This window comes from Crinia signifera, chromosome 8 (assembly GCF_055691185.1).
Source record: "Crinia signifera chromosome 8, ASM5569118v1, whole genome shotgun sequence".
In the NCBI taxonomy this organism is placed as follows: domain Eukaryota; kingdom Metazoa; phylum Chordata; class Amphibia; order Anura; family Myobatrachidae; genus Crinia; species Crinia signifera.
In genome coordinates this window covers 15,133,971-15,145,306 of record NC_139224.1, presented here as the reverse complement: position 1 = coordinate 15,145,306, position 11,336 = coordinate 15,133,971, and the positions used below count along the sequence as shown (strand labels likewise).

Sequence of the window (11,336 nt, the reverse complement as noted above, 5' to 3'; positions counted from 1 at the left end):
TGTTTTCATTCATAAGTTAGGGAGGTCTTGGTGCCTCCTGATGGCTAAACTATCCCACTGCTCATTGCATTGTCTGAGAAACTGGCTTGTCAAGTACTGGTGGTACCACCTCCTTTTCCATGTTGGCTCGATCCGGAGCTCGTAGTGGAACAGTGCAAATAGAACTGCCTCCTAGTTTGAGACTCTCTCTCCTAAGGGTCTGTCTGACAGAGCCAGCAAAGACTTTTGCAATGGACAAATACATCTGGCTGTCCTGACTATACTATATGATACTACTGCTGAAATAAAACACAAAATGATGCTTTGGGTTTTAACCATTTTTATCTGCTGTACATTTATTGGCAAATAATCCGGTCCCCCACCGTAGCTGCAGTTGGTGGACAGGTTGGATGCCACATTTAGCATGATTATATGTCTATGCTACATCTGGCATTACAGTTGGCACATTATCAGTTTTTGGAGCCATATCAGTAATCTAGGGCACATATGAGGGCAACGCCACGCTTTATCCAGTGTGTTTGAGGCTTGCTGCTGGCCAGTTCCACTGCGATGACGTAGTTGGTGGAATGTCCCGTGGTCGAGAGGGTTCCTACAATGACAAAATAATCCATTGTAATGTTTCATGTACAAAGCTGAAACAGCTGCCGGTGCTTCTCCTCCCCCCCCCCCCCTCCCCCGACACCACGGATGATACTTATTGTGCATCCCCCCTTACCTGCACGGGTCAGGGTCTTGTAGATTGGGCACAAGTATGTCATAGAAGCGGTGGGCTTGCGTTCTGACACTGGGACCAGCCAGATGACGGCCATCTCTGTGTACAGTTCTTTGGGCCGTGATTCCGCCAGCTGCATTATTGACTTGTCCCAACATGCTCCTTCCAGATACAAGCCGTGAATGTAACATCCCTCTGCCGGCCGCTGCGTCAGATCGGCCACAGACTCTGTGAGGACCTGTAGAAGACAGAGGAGAACGTGTCAAATGTGTCCTTAAGCCATGATCCTTTCCTATAAATACCAGCACACAAGGTGCAAATATACAATTTTGGGAGCAAAATGTTTGCTTTGCCGGAACTTCCCACAGAAATTACTGGAATGTGTTAAACCGCTCTGTAGCAATATCCCCTTTCTGTAGACTCATGCACATACACTTGATGGCTTCACCTCACCTTAAAATCAAAGGTGATCGTGTCGATGGAAATGACGTGCTTCCTGGCGAAATTCTGCAAAGTGCCAGTTAGGAATGCCTGCGGGAAGAACAGGCCACTGATCCAGAAGACAGCCGGGATCCCATCAGTGATCCACTTCTGAAGGAACTCTATTCTCTGCAGAAGATCAATCACCCAGGAGGCCAAAGGCTTCAAGGAAGGATACGCCTGGGAAGAAGCATGACTCCATTATGTTAGCTTGTCCTGACTATACTATATGATACGGGGCTGGAGAATTGGGCCTAGACTCTCACCTTCGCCCTCCAGAGTTCTGGCACAGAATTGTTATAAAGACTGTTGGCCATAAGTTCCAGCTGAGAGGACATGACGACCTGGCCTTTCATAGCCTTCAGCAAATCACCCAGAGTCTGGGAGAGGACGCCCAGGAGCCTGTTATACCTGGGGAAAGGACACCGCACCGCATAATGACATCACACATCTGGAGCAACAGAAACTCCATTTGTATGTGGTAACTACAAAGACATCACACAGCTCCTACCGGATGACTTCCTGAATGAGAACGGTGTTCATTGACTCCTGATACATAACGGGATACTTCTCCATCACTTCCTGCACTGGGATGAGCCGAGGGACCTTCTTCAGGATGCCCTCTGCGATATTCTCCACCATCTACAGGAAGACAGACACACAAATGCTTCAGGATCCGTACAACCCTCTGAGACCGGTGCACGTCAGCTGTACTCACCTCGTCACGGCTCCCTCCGGCACTCTGCGTCCGGGGCTGGAGTGTCACCAGGGATCCTAACAGGGCAAAGCTTTCGTTCTGGGCAAAAGTGATGTTTGCGTTCTCATGGAGTCCGAACAGTTCCGTCAGGTCGTTGAGTGGAAGTGACCGGATGTACTGCAAGTAACCCTGACACCAAACAAAACAGTGTTACGAAGTCAAAGGTTGGATAATCAGTTGTTGGTCATGAATTGGAGTAAACCCATGGGTGTCTAACCAATTTTGGATCAAGAGGGGATGTCCCGTGCGATGAAGCCTGGTTGGTCCACAAGTTACCCCTCTGTTAGGTGAGTAGTGCACACAGGGGTAGGCTGCATTGGAAGAACATGTTGCACCATTGACACATTGGGCCTGATTTTGGTTCACTAGCAAAAGCAAATTCTCTTTCTAATGGACAAAGCCATGCTGCATGGCGGGGCGGGGGGCAGATGTAACATGTGCAGAGAGTGTTAGATTTGGGTGTTGGTGGTTTCTGTGCAGAGTAAATACTGGCTGCTTTATTTTTACACTGCAATACTGATATAATTTTGAAGTACAAACCCCAAACAAATGTACCTCTCTCTGCACACTTTACATCTGCCCCACCTGCAGTGCAGCCTGGTTTTGTCAATTAGAGAGAGAATCAAGCCCATTGTCTGGAGGATCACAGCTGCCTGGGCCTGTGATGGGAATATACCCCATTGTTCCAGGACTTCTGCCTACACCTGAGGTTTCCAAACTCGGTCTTAAAGGCATCTTAACGTTCCAGCTTTTAAGGAGATATCCAGGCTTGATCAGTACCTCAGTCAAATCGATCAAATGATGTGTGTACACAATGGATATCCTTAAAACCTGGATGGTTAGGGTTCCTTGAGGACACTGCCCCACACTATTGCACACATAAAAGGCTTACTACATACTGGCCAGTATTTATGTGGTAAAGGCCACATACTATTGTTAAAGTTATGGGAACAGTAATTTCTGAATGATGCCGGCAAATTCTAACCCGTAGACATAGAGATCCGAGGAGGTAATGGAACATGATGTAAGTCTTGATTGTAATGTAGGACAGGTTGCATGGGGTCCAAATTGGGGTTTCTCACCTTCAGGTCATAGGTTGGACTAATTTCAAGATAGACTCCAGACTCTGAGAACTTGTAGCCTTCTTCTAGAACCGGAGGCTGGTAAAAATCCTGCAGTATGCTCAGGAGGCAGCGTCTGTCCCAGTCGTCTGTTACTCGGCCGCCATAATTAATCTCCCCGGCTGTGTAACGCAGGACCTGCCGGGAAAGTCACAATTGGTGATTAACGACCCGAGTTTCCAGCTGCAGATGCCCTGGTGCCATGTAATGCCACCTCACATTCCTGTACATCTGGAACACCTACTCTTGTCTTCTGTCAGGTGTACTTACCTTATAGGGGATGTCTGTATACTCATCAAGAAACATCCGAAGCTGAGAGATGCAAATCCTGAGATCCCCATCTGTGAACTCGTAAGGAATGTTGAATCCTAATGGGCCGAACTTTCTTCTCTCCAGTATACTCCCATGGAACAGACAGAGGGACAGCAGGAGAGCCTTGTACTCGGGAACCTGGTGGGTGAGAGCCGGGAACAGGAAGGTGGTGTAAGATGGTAAAGGGTGGCAGTTCACTGGGCAATTGCCAATATGAAAAAGAACAACGATGTGTAACGGCCAATGATGTAAGACCTCTCAAACCACAATCTTCATAAGAGAACAGAGTATTATACACTGATCTGAGTTACACCGACAGGTACGCACCTTTCTGCTCTCATTTATTTCCGTGTCGTTCAGAGTCAAGTACGTGCGCAGAAGATTGGCCTTCACCCCACGAGGCGGCTCGATGGTGAGCTTAGAGCCATTTTGCAAGATGGACACTGGAAACTGGCTGCTGGGCATACTGGTCAACCACACCCTAAAATCATGGTGCACCTATAGGGCGAAAAAGTGGTAATCACAGAAATGCAGAAATAGAACGGATGGTCGCTGTGCCAGAACATACCTTATCTGGATCAATGGTCTCTACCAATCTCTCCAGCGAGGGCATCCAGCTGGGTGCAAGATGGCAATTCTGGAAAAATACCCACTTCCCGCGCTCTAAGGCGTTGCGCATCATGGCCTCAGCGCGGGGACCCTGCAGATATCAATAAAGCAATACTAGAAGAGACCAAGACTAACAAAGTGGTAATTCCTGTGTATTCAGGACTCATTACGTGGTGTAACATGGCCAGCGGAATACGCACCTGTCCCTGCCCCAGCGATATTGCGTTTAGTTTCTTGGAGAACCTCATCTCCTCAGCAAACTTGTACAGATCGGTGGCCGGGTCAGTTCCAGGAGAAAGGATGAAGATGAGTGGGGTGACGGGAGAGGACTCGCGGTACACAGCACCTAGGTCTGCCGTCTAGAGGAGAAACACATACACACAACGTAACGCTGGGTAACCAATGCTGCGTTCAGTTCCCATGTCCATACCCTATGTTATCATAGTGTGACCCCGGGGCGCAAGTACCTGGGGCTCGATAAACCTCTGTCCCAGGTGCTGGCACACGTAGTCCTGCATGGCGTTGGTCACTTTGTCCCCTCGCAGACATCGCAGGATCAGCATCTTCTGGAAGGAGTCCAAAGTCTGGTCCCACTCCCCGGGGAGTTTCTCTCTGGAAACAAATAGATCGTAAGGTGATTACTTGTCCCCGTGACATTAATTCTGGTGGACCTTTCAGTCCATACCGGATAGATCACACTGTGAATTATAAATACACAGCTGACAGCGGCATCATCTATTGTGGGTTAGTAAGCTGTGAGGCACATTGCGGTTCTGTTACCGTTGGGGTTCGGGGCTGTCACAGATCCTCCTGTACTCCGCCGCGTGTTTGGTGATTTGCGCTTTGATGTCATGGAAGTTACTTAGTGTGCTCAGGGCCTGAATGTCCCTCCAGGCCCGCTCTGTCAGCCACTCGCTACACGGGTTCTCGGTCAGAGGGGGTACCGTAGCCCCTGACAGTAGAAAGCGCCATTCATCCTGTGGAGAAATCCACCATCAGCAATTGTCCTACTTTACAATCAAGACTTTCATCTCCTATGTACGATATATTTGCCAATATGCAATATACAGTGGGGATCGAACGTTTGGGCACCCCAGGCAAAAATTAATTTTAATGTGCAAAAAGAAGACAAGGAAAGATGGAAAAACATCCAAAAGGCATCAAATTACAGATAAGACATTCTTATAACATGTAAAAAAAAAAGGTTGATTTTATTTCCATCATTTACACTTTCAAAAAAAAAACAGAAAACAAAAAATGGTGTCTGCAAAAGTTTGGGCACCCTGTAGAGTTAATACCTTGTACTGCCCCCTTTGGCAGGTATCACAGCTTGTAAACGCTTTTTGTAGCCATGTTGGTTCTGGTTTTTGGGGGGACTCGGTCCTGCGCGCCTACTCCGGCTGCCTACAGATTATCACTAAAGGTCACCCTCAGGCTTTTGTAGCCAGCCAAGAGTCTTTCAATTCTTGTTTGAGGTATCGTCGCCCATTCTTCCTTACCAAAGTCTTCCAGTTCTTTGAGATTCCTGGGCTGTCTGTGACGCCCTGCTCTTTTAAAGTCTATCCTTAGATTTTCAATGATGTTGAGGTCAGGAGATTGTGAAGGCCATAGCAAAACCTTCAGTTTACGCCTCTTGATGTAATCCACTGTGGATTTTGAGGTGTGTTTAGGATCATTACCCATTTGTAGAAGCCAGCCTCTCTTTAACTTCAGCTTTTTCACAGATGGCATCAAGTTAGCGTCCAAAATTTCTGGAATCTTATTGAATCCATTTTTCCTTCTACTCGTGAAATGTTCCCTGGGCCACTGGCTGAAATACAACCCCAAAGCATGATTGATCCACCCCCATGCTTAACAGTTGGACAGAGGTTCTTTTCATTAAATTCTGTGCCCTTCCTTCTCCAAACGTACCTTTGCTCATTCCGGCCAAAAAGTTATATTTTAACCTCATCGGTCCACAGAACTTGATTCCAAAATGCACCAGGCTGGTCTATATGTTCATTTGCAAACTTCAAACGCTGATTTTTGTGGTGAGAACGTAGAAGAGGTTTTATTCTGATGACTCTTCCATGAAGACCATATTTGTACAAGTATCTTTATATCTCTTTATAGTGGAATAGTGCACCACCACTCCAGTGTCTGGCAGATCTTCCTGGAGGGACCGTGCAGGCAAACGTGGATTTTGACTTGCTTTTCTCACAATCCTGTCTGATATTTATCTTGGTCTTTCAGATCTTGCTTAAACTTCCATTGTTCCTGATGACTGCCATTTCTTAATTACATTCCGAACAGAGGATATGGGCATCTGATAACGCTTTTCTATCTTCTTATTGCCTTCTCCTGCTTTGTGAGCGTCAACTATTCTCAGTTTCAGTGTTCTACACAACTGCTTAGAGGAACCCATGTTGCTGATTGTTGGGGATCAGATGAGTCTTTATTTAAAACCTTTGAGATTGACATCACCTGGTCTTTCCAGATGATGATTGAGAACAATCCATGACACTGCCAGGTCTCAGCTGTCCAAAGGGGGGCGGTGCATGCTATAAACTCTGCAGGGTGCCCAAACTTTTGCAGACGCCATTTTTTGTTTTCTGTTACATAGTTACATAGTTACATAGTTGGTAAGGCTGAAAAAAGACTTGCGTCCATCTAGTTCAACCTGGTATAGATATCCATTGCTGATTTGGTAGGTTCTGGTATTTTACAGACAAATTATATTTCTTATTTGTACCCATGGATGTTTTTCTCCAGTAAATGTTTGTCCAACTTTGCCTTGAACGCATTTAATGAGCCAGCCATTACCACCTCTCTGGGAAGAGAGTTCCAGAGTTTGACTGTTCTGACCGTAAAGAAATTCTTTCTACTAGCTGAATGAAATCTTTTTTCTTCTAATCTATACTCATGCCCTCGCGTCCTAGATTCCTTTCTAGTAGAAAATAGGGTGTGTGACAGTTCCTTATATTGGCCCTTGATATACTTGTACATGTTGAGCATGTCCCCCCTTAAACGTCTCTTTTCTAATGTAAATAGTCCCAAATTGCTTAATCTCTCCCCGTAGCTTAAATTCTCCATTCCCCTAATAAGCTTTGTTGCTCGCCTTTGGACTTTTTCTAATTCTATGATGTCCTTTTTATAGTGTGGGGCCCAGAACTGTACTCCAGGTGAGGTCTCACCAATGCTTTATATAGTGGCATAATTACCCTCGAGTCCCTAGTTTCCATTCCCCTCTTAATACATGCCAGAATTTTGTTGGCCTTTTTTGTAGCTACATTACAATGGGCACTACATCCTAGTTTGCTGTCTATTTGGACTCCTAGATCCTTTTCAAGTATGGAATTACCCAGTTCCTCTCCGCTAAGGTTGTAACTTGCACACTGGTTGTGTCTCCCAAGGTGCATAACCTTACATTTATCTACATTGAACCTCATCTTCCATTTTTTTGCCCACTCATCTAGAATTGCAAGATCATTTTGAAGCATGGTGACATCTTCTGATGATTTGATGACTTTGCTAAGTTTTGTATCGTCCGCAAAGATGGATACATTGCTGTTATTTTGAAAGTGTAAACAATGGAAATAAAATCCAAAAATCAAACTTTTTTTGACATGTTATAAGAATGTCTAATCTGTAATTTGATGCCTTTTGGAAATTTTTTCCATCTTTCCTTGACTTCTTTTTGCACATTAAAATAATTTTTTGCCTTAGGTGTCCAAACTTTCGCCCCCCACTGTATTCACAGTTGATAATTTTTCACCTGACTGTGAGTGACAGACAGTGAGTGTTTGGGGATGTGTTTGGTGGCAGAAACGCAGACATTGTCACAACTGGTTTCAGGGTGTGTCTTGTTCACAGAAATCATGACGCTAGAGTCTCTGTTCCTGCAGGCCAATCTGTATGACAGTAACGCTAGGACAATTGTCTATGGATTTACAACCACCGCTGTGTGTGCATGCAGTTGCTGGGACCTGCGAGGCTGCCGGTGGGCATCTCAGTACATTACCAGGCCTAAGCACAATCTTGCACATCCACTAGGTATATGATCGCAGCTGCGAATGCATTATTCTACAGCGCTGACTCCTAAATCATGGAGACAGATGTTTTGTGAGTTGGAACCTTATGGATGAGCATGTAAGCGGACACATGATTGAAAGCAGTGACTGCTGAGGATAATGCTGTCATCTGCACGGTATGGAAGTCGCACGCAGACACTGGTATTTAGTAAGTGAAGAACACCCGCTTCATGTAACAGCCTGCATGGCGTGATGGGTTTCCGTCCCTGCATCAACCCCACCCCCAGCCCTCTCGTTACTCTATGGGACTCTGACTTCTGCCAGTACGCTCTCACCATGTTTATGAGGCCTTTGTCCATGAGTATCCGCACACAGAGCAGGAAGGAGAACATCAGCTTGTGCTTCTCAAAGAGACTGCGGCACACGTTGCAGTACAGACTGAAGGTAAAGTACGTGTTGATATTCTCTATTCGTTTCTCCACCGTTTCTGGAAGAACAAGTCACAGGGCTGGGTTACATCCCCTGCACCAAGGCCCGGATCACACAGATACATATAATTACATACTACAGATGAGGCGTCAGACGATGGAGAAGTCTTTATGTTCTACAGGACACACAACGACATGGACATTGGGGAAACGAGACAACATATGGATATGTAGAAGATGGAGGGGATGGACCTGCGTGGTCAACATGGTAACACCGAACACGTGAGGCTCCAGTACGTAATACATATACCTGCTCTCTCAGAGTTGGTGATGGCAGCAGTAAAGATCCCAAGGAACCACTCCAGTGAGTACTGGTACATGGGGTCCACGTTGGACAAGTCGGAAACGCAGAAGAACAGGATCTGTGTCCTGACTGCCACCGGGACGTACTGGCTGCGGGTGCTGTCTATGTCCCGTTCTGTTTGCTCTGCCACTTGCACTTTTGCCTGTGAAGAGTAGAAAGCTGTAACAGAGCCCTTACCACCATGCTGCCGCCGAGAACCGAGGACTGTGGCCTACTCACCTTGATCTCGCCGGCTTTCACCTTGGAGGCCTCCAACACTTTGATAAGATCAACGTCATCTACGGGATTGCCCTGCGAGGAGCTGAGGCGCAGCAGAATTTGGTCTTCGATCTCCTTCAGCTCTTGGCGCATCTGAGCATTGGATAAAATCAGCTGGTTCTTGGCTTCTTCCAAATCCGGCCGCTCCTCTGCCACGACTTGTCCTAGGAGCTGATCCTCCAGGCCACTGGGAGGACACATGAGTGTTAACGAGACAAAAAGACAACAGTTACTGATGTATCTGTGCATGAGATCGGCTATGCCATTAGCTTATTACATTTATAGACTGTTCGTTAGAGGCAATTGGCTGAACCAGGTCAGATTGTAACAGCCCATATATATAACAGCCTGATTTCTCGCTGATTGGCTTCTGTTATCAGCCATGGGTATTGATTTTCTTCTTCATTCCATAGGGTACACTGATAACATTGGAGAGTTGGAGTCTGGACACCAAATAGTTAAGCTCTTTCCCAGCAACCCAGGCTCCCTCCCCTCTATATCCCGCCTTGCAGACAGCTTTAGGTTGACCATTGAGGGGCTGTTTCTTAATAGCTCCTAATTTGATTTATTTGCAATTTTTATTACAAAGGAAGAGTGAAAAGTAAACACCACCACTACCAGTAGTAACTTACACCGTCACTATCCTGGTTTGAGCCCGGTTACGCCCACAAAGGAGTCCGGAGCTGTCCCATATATCCATCAGTGCTCTGGACAGCACAGAGCTTCCTATGTACCTACATACCCAGCCTCATGTGCTTACAATAAGTCCGGAGTAGCCATGCAGTAAGAGTATCGCCCGGGGTGGAAGCTGTGACCTCGGGAATTAGATGTTTAGTACAGATTCTAGGAGGCTAGGGAGCGTCTGTTACCTGGGGGACAGGGTGAAGTTGATGAGCGTGACTTTAGTGCAGATTTCAGGGGGGTAATGTGGGTTTGGCAGCTTGGTGGTGATATACATCCTGAAATCCTCATGGTATGGGATGACCGTATCACCGAGGCGTAGAACGGTGCTTCCTTGCTGTTTGTACGTCTGTAACATGACAAGAGACACAACACGAGCTAGAGATGGGCTAAGGACTGCTCAGCGAGAGATAATGACCGCCAACGTCTGCTCACCTGTTTCAGCAATACAGGTTCAAGAGCGGGGTCCAGCTCCTCCCCCACATTCTCCAGCATAAATGGCTTCCCAAAGCGGATGGCGTTTTCCAAGCTGCGCAAGACGGCGCTGTCAGTGAGCTTCACCACATCCAAACCGTTGTCTTTCTCCTGTCAGGGGCAGAGACACCGGAGTGTAAATGTCTACACACCACCCTGCGCTTCAATGCTTACCTATGCCCACTTACATACGGATCCCGCATTCTGTTAGCCTGGTTTATGCAGGTACCAGCATGTCCACGACTCAACTCACCAAGTTTTTGATCCACCTGTTGGCCTGTCCCTGAGGGTCGATGAAATGTGACCAGCGCTGAGAGTACTGTGTGATCACCCCATTCTCCACAGACAAGGTATCGTTTGGAAGTCCTGCAATCTGAGGAGGGATATTAAGGGATAAGTATGTCATTGATTCCTCCACCTTAACACCAAGGATGATCCAGAGTGAGCCCAGAGGGACTGGTCGCTCTTCATTGCAAAGGTCCCTTCTGGCCAAACCAGCAGAACCAAATATCACAAACTCACTAATGTCGTCCTGTTTGGGTGGGCAGCAGAGATGTGTATGTGGGTGTTGGTACAGGTGCCTATCTAGTGTGTTATGCCATCTACACCTTGCCATTAACAACAGAGCCTATTCTGTCTCACCTGCCAGGAACGGATTTTTACAGGGTCTCCCAGCGTCCCAATCAAGGATGGCTCCTGGGTGCACGGTACATTCAGGTCCTTCAGCGTCTTAGTCCACTGTTCAAACAAAGACGTCCGATACTGGCCCTGGGGAGACAGGAACCATAATCCCGTAGACATGCAGCACCTTACATGGCCATACCCCCCTCCAAAGACATCTAGTCTATAACAGGCTCTCACCGTGAAGGGTCCTAGATACGCCAAGAAGCCAGCACAAAGCAGAAGATCTCCGGTGACGTTAACCAAGAGCTTCTCCAAGTTGAGCACTGTATCTTGCCAGCGCTGGCGTTCGTCAGACAGCCCGGTGATCAGCTACCAAAGGAGGAGAGACAGCTGGATGAGCGAGGAATGACACAGACAAGTATAGAAGATCTGGTGACGGGGGGCAAAGGCCAGGGTGCGAATAAGAGAGAAGGGGCAGTAGGTGGTTAATGCAGAAGGGTAAGTGC

At 47.0% G+C, this 11,336-nt stretch overlaps 1 protein-coding gene across 3 annotated transcripts in view; it reads right to left on the bottom strand.

Annotated features, from left to right (window-relative positions):
* Positions 1 to 302: 302 nt before the first annotated feature.
* Positions 303 to 11,336, bottom strand: part of DNAH1 (dynein axonemal heavy chain 1) — a 90,854-nt gene continuing 79,820 nt past the window's right edge. For all 3 annotated transcript variants that reach the window (XM_083155799.1, XM_083155801.1, XM_083155800.1), the window contains 21 exons: positions 11,068 to 11,199; positions 10,849 to 10,974; positions 10,460 to 10,579; positions 10,168 to 10,317; positions 9,921 to 10,081; positions 9,013 to 9,238; positions 8,740 to 8,935; positions 8,337 to 8,488; positions 4,772 to 4,968; positions 4,459 to 4,603; positions 4,192 to 4,350; positions 3,951 to 4,082; positions 3,710 to 3,880; positions 3,341 to 3,520; positions 3,032 to 3,208; positions 1,911 to 2,078; positions 1,704 to 1,834; positions 1,459 to 1,603; positions 1,166 to 1,372; positions 716 to 950; positions 303 to 589 (listed from right to left, as the gene is read on the bottom strand). In XM_083155799.1, coding sequence (XP_083011925.1) covers positions 468 to 589; positions 716 to 950; positions 1,166 to 1,372; positions 1,459 to 1,603; positions 1,704 to 1,834; positions 1,911 to 2,078; positions 3,032 to 3,208; positions 3,341 to 3,520; positions 3,710 to 3,880; positions 3,951 to 4,082; positions 4,192 to 4,350; positions 4,459 to 4,603; positions 4,772 to 4,968; positions 8,337 to 8,488; positions 8,740 to 8,935; positions 9,013 to 9,238; positions 9,921 to 10,081; positions 10,168 to 10,317; positions 10,460 to 10,579; positions 10,849 to 10,974; positions 11,068 to 11,199 — 3,432 coding nt within the window. In that variant the 3' untranslated portion in view covers positions 303 to 467. The remainder of the gene's footprint in view (positions 590 to 715; positions 951 to 1,165; positions 1,373 to 1,458; positions 1,604 to 1,703; positions 1,835 to 1,910; positions 2,079 to 3,031; positions 3,209 to 3,340; positions 3,521 to 3,709; positions 3,881 to 3,950; positions 4,083 to 4,191; positions 4,351 to 4,458; positions 4,604 to 4,771; positions 4,969 to 8,336; positions 8,489 to 8,739; positions 8,936 to 9,012; positions 9,239 to 9,920; positions 10,082 to 10,167; positions 10,318 to 10,459; positions 10,580 to 10,848; positions 10,975 to 11,067; positions 11,200 to 11,336) is intronic.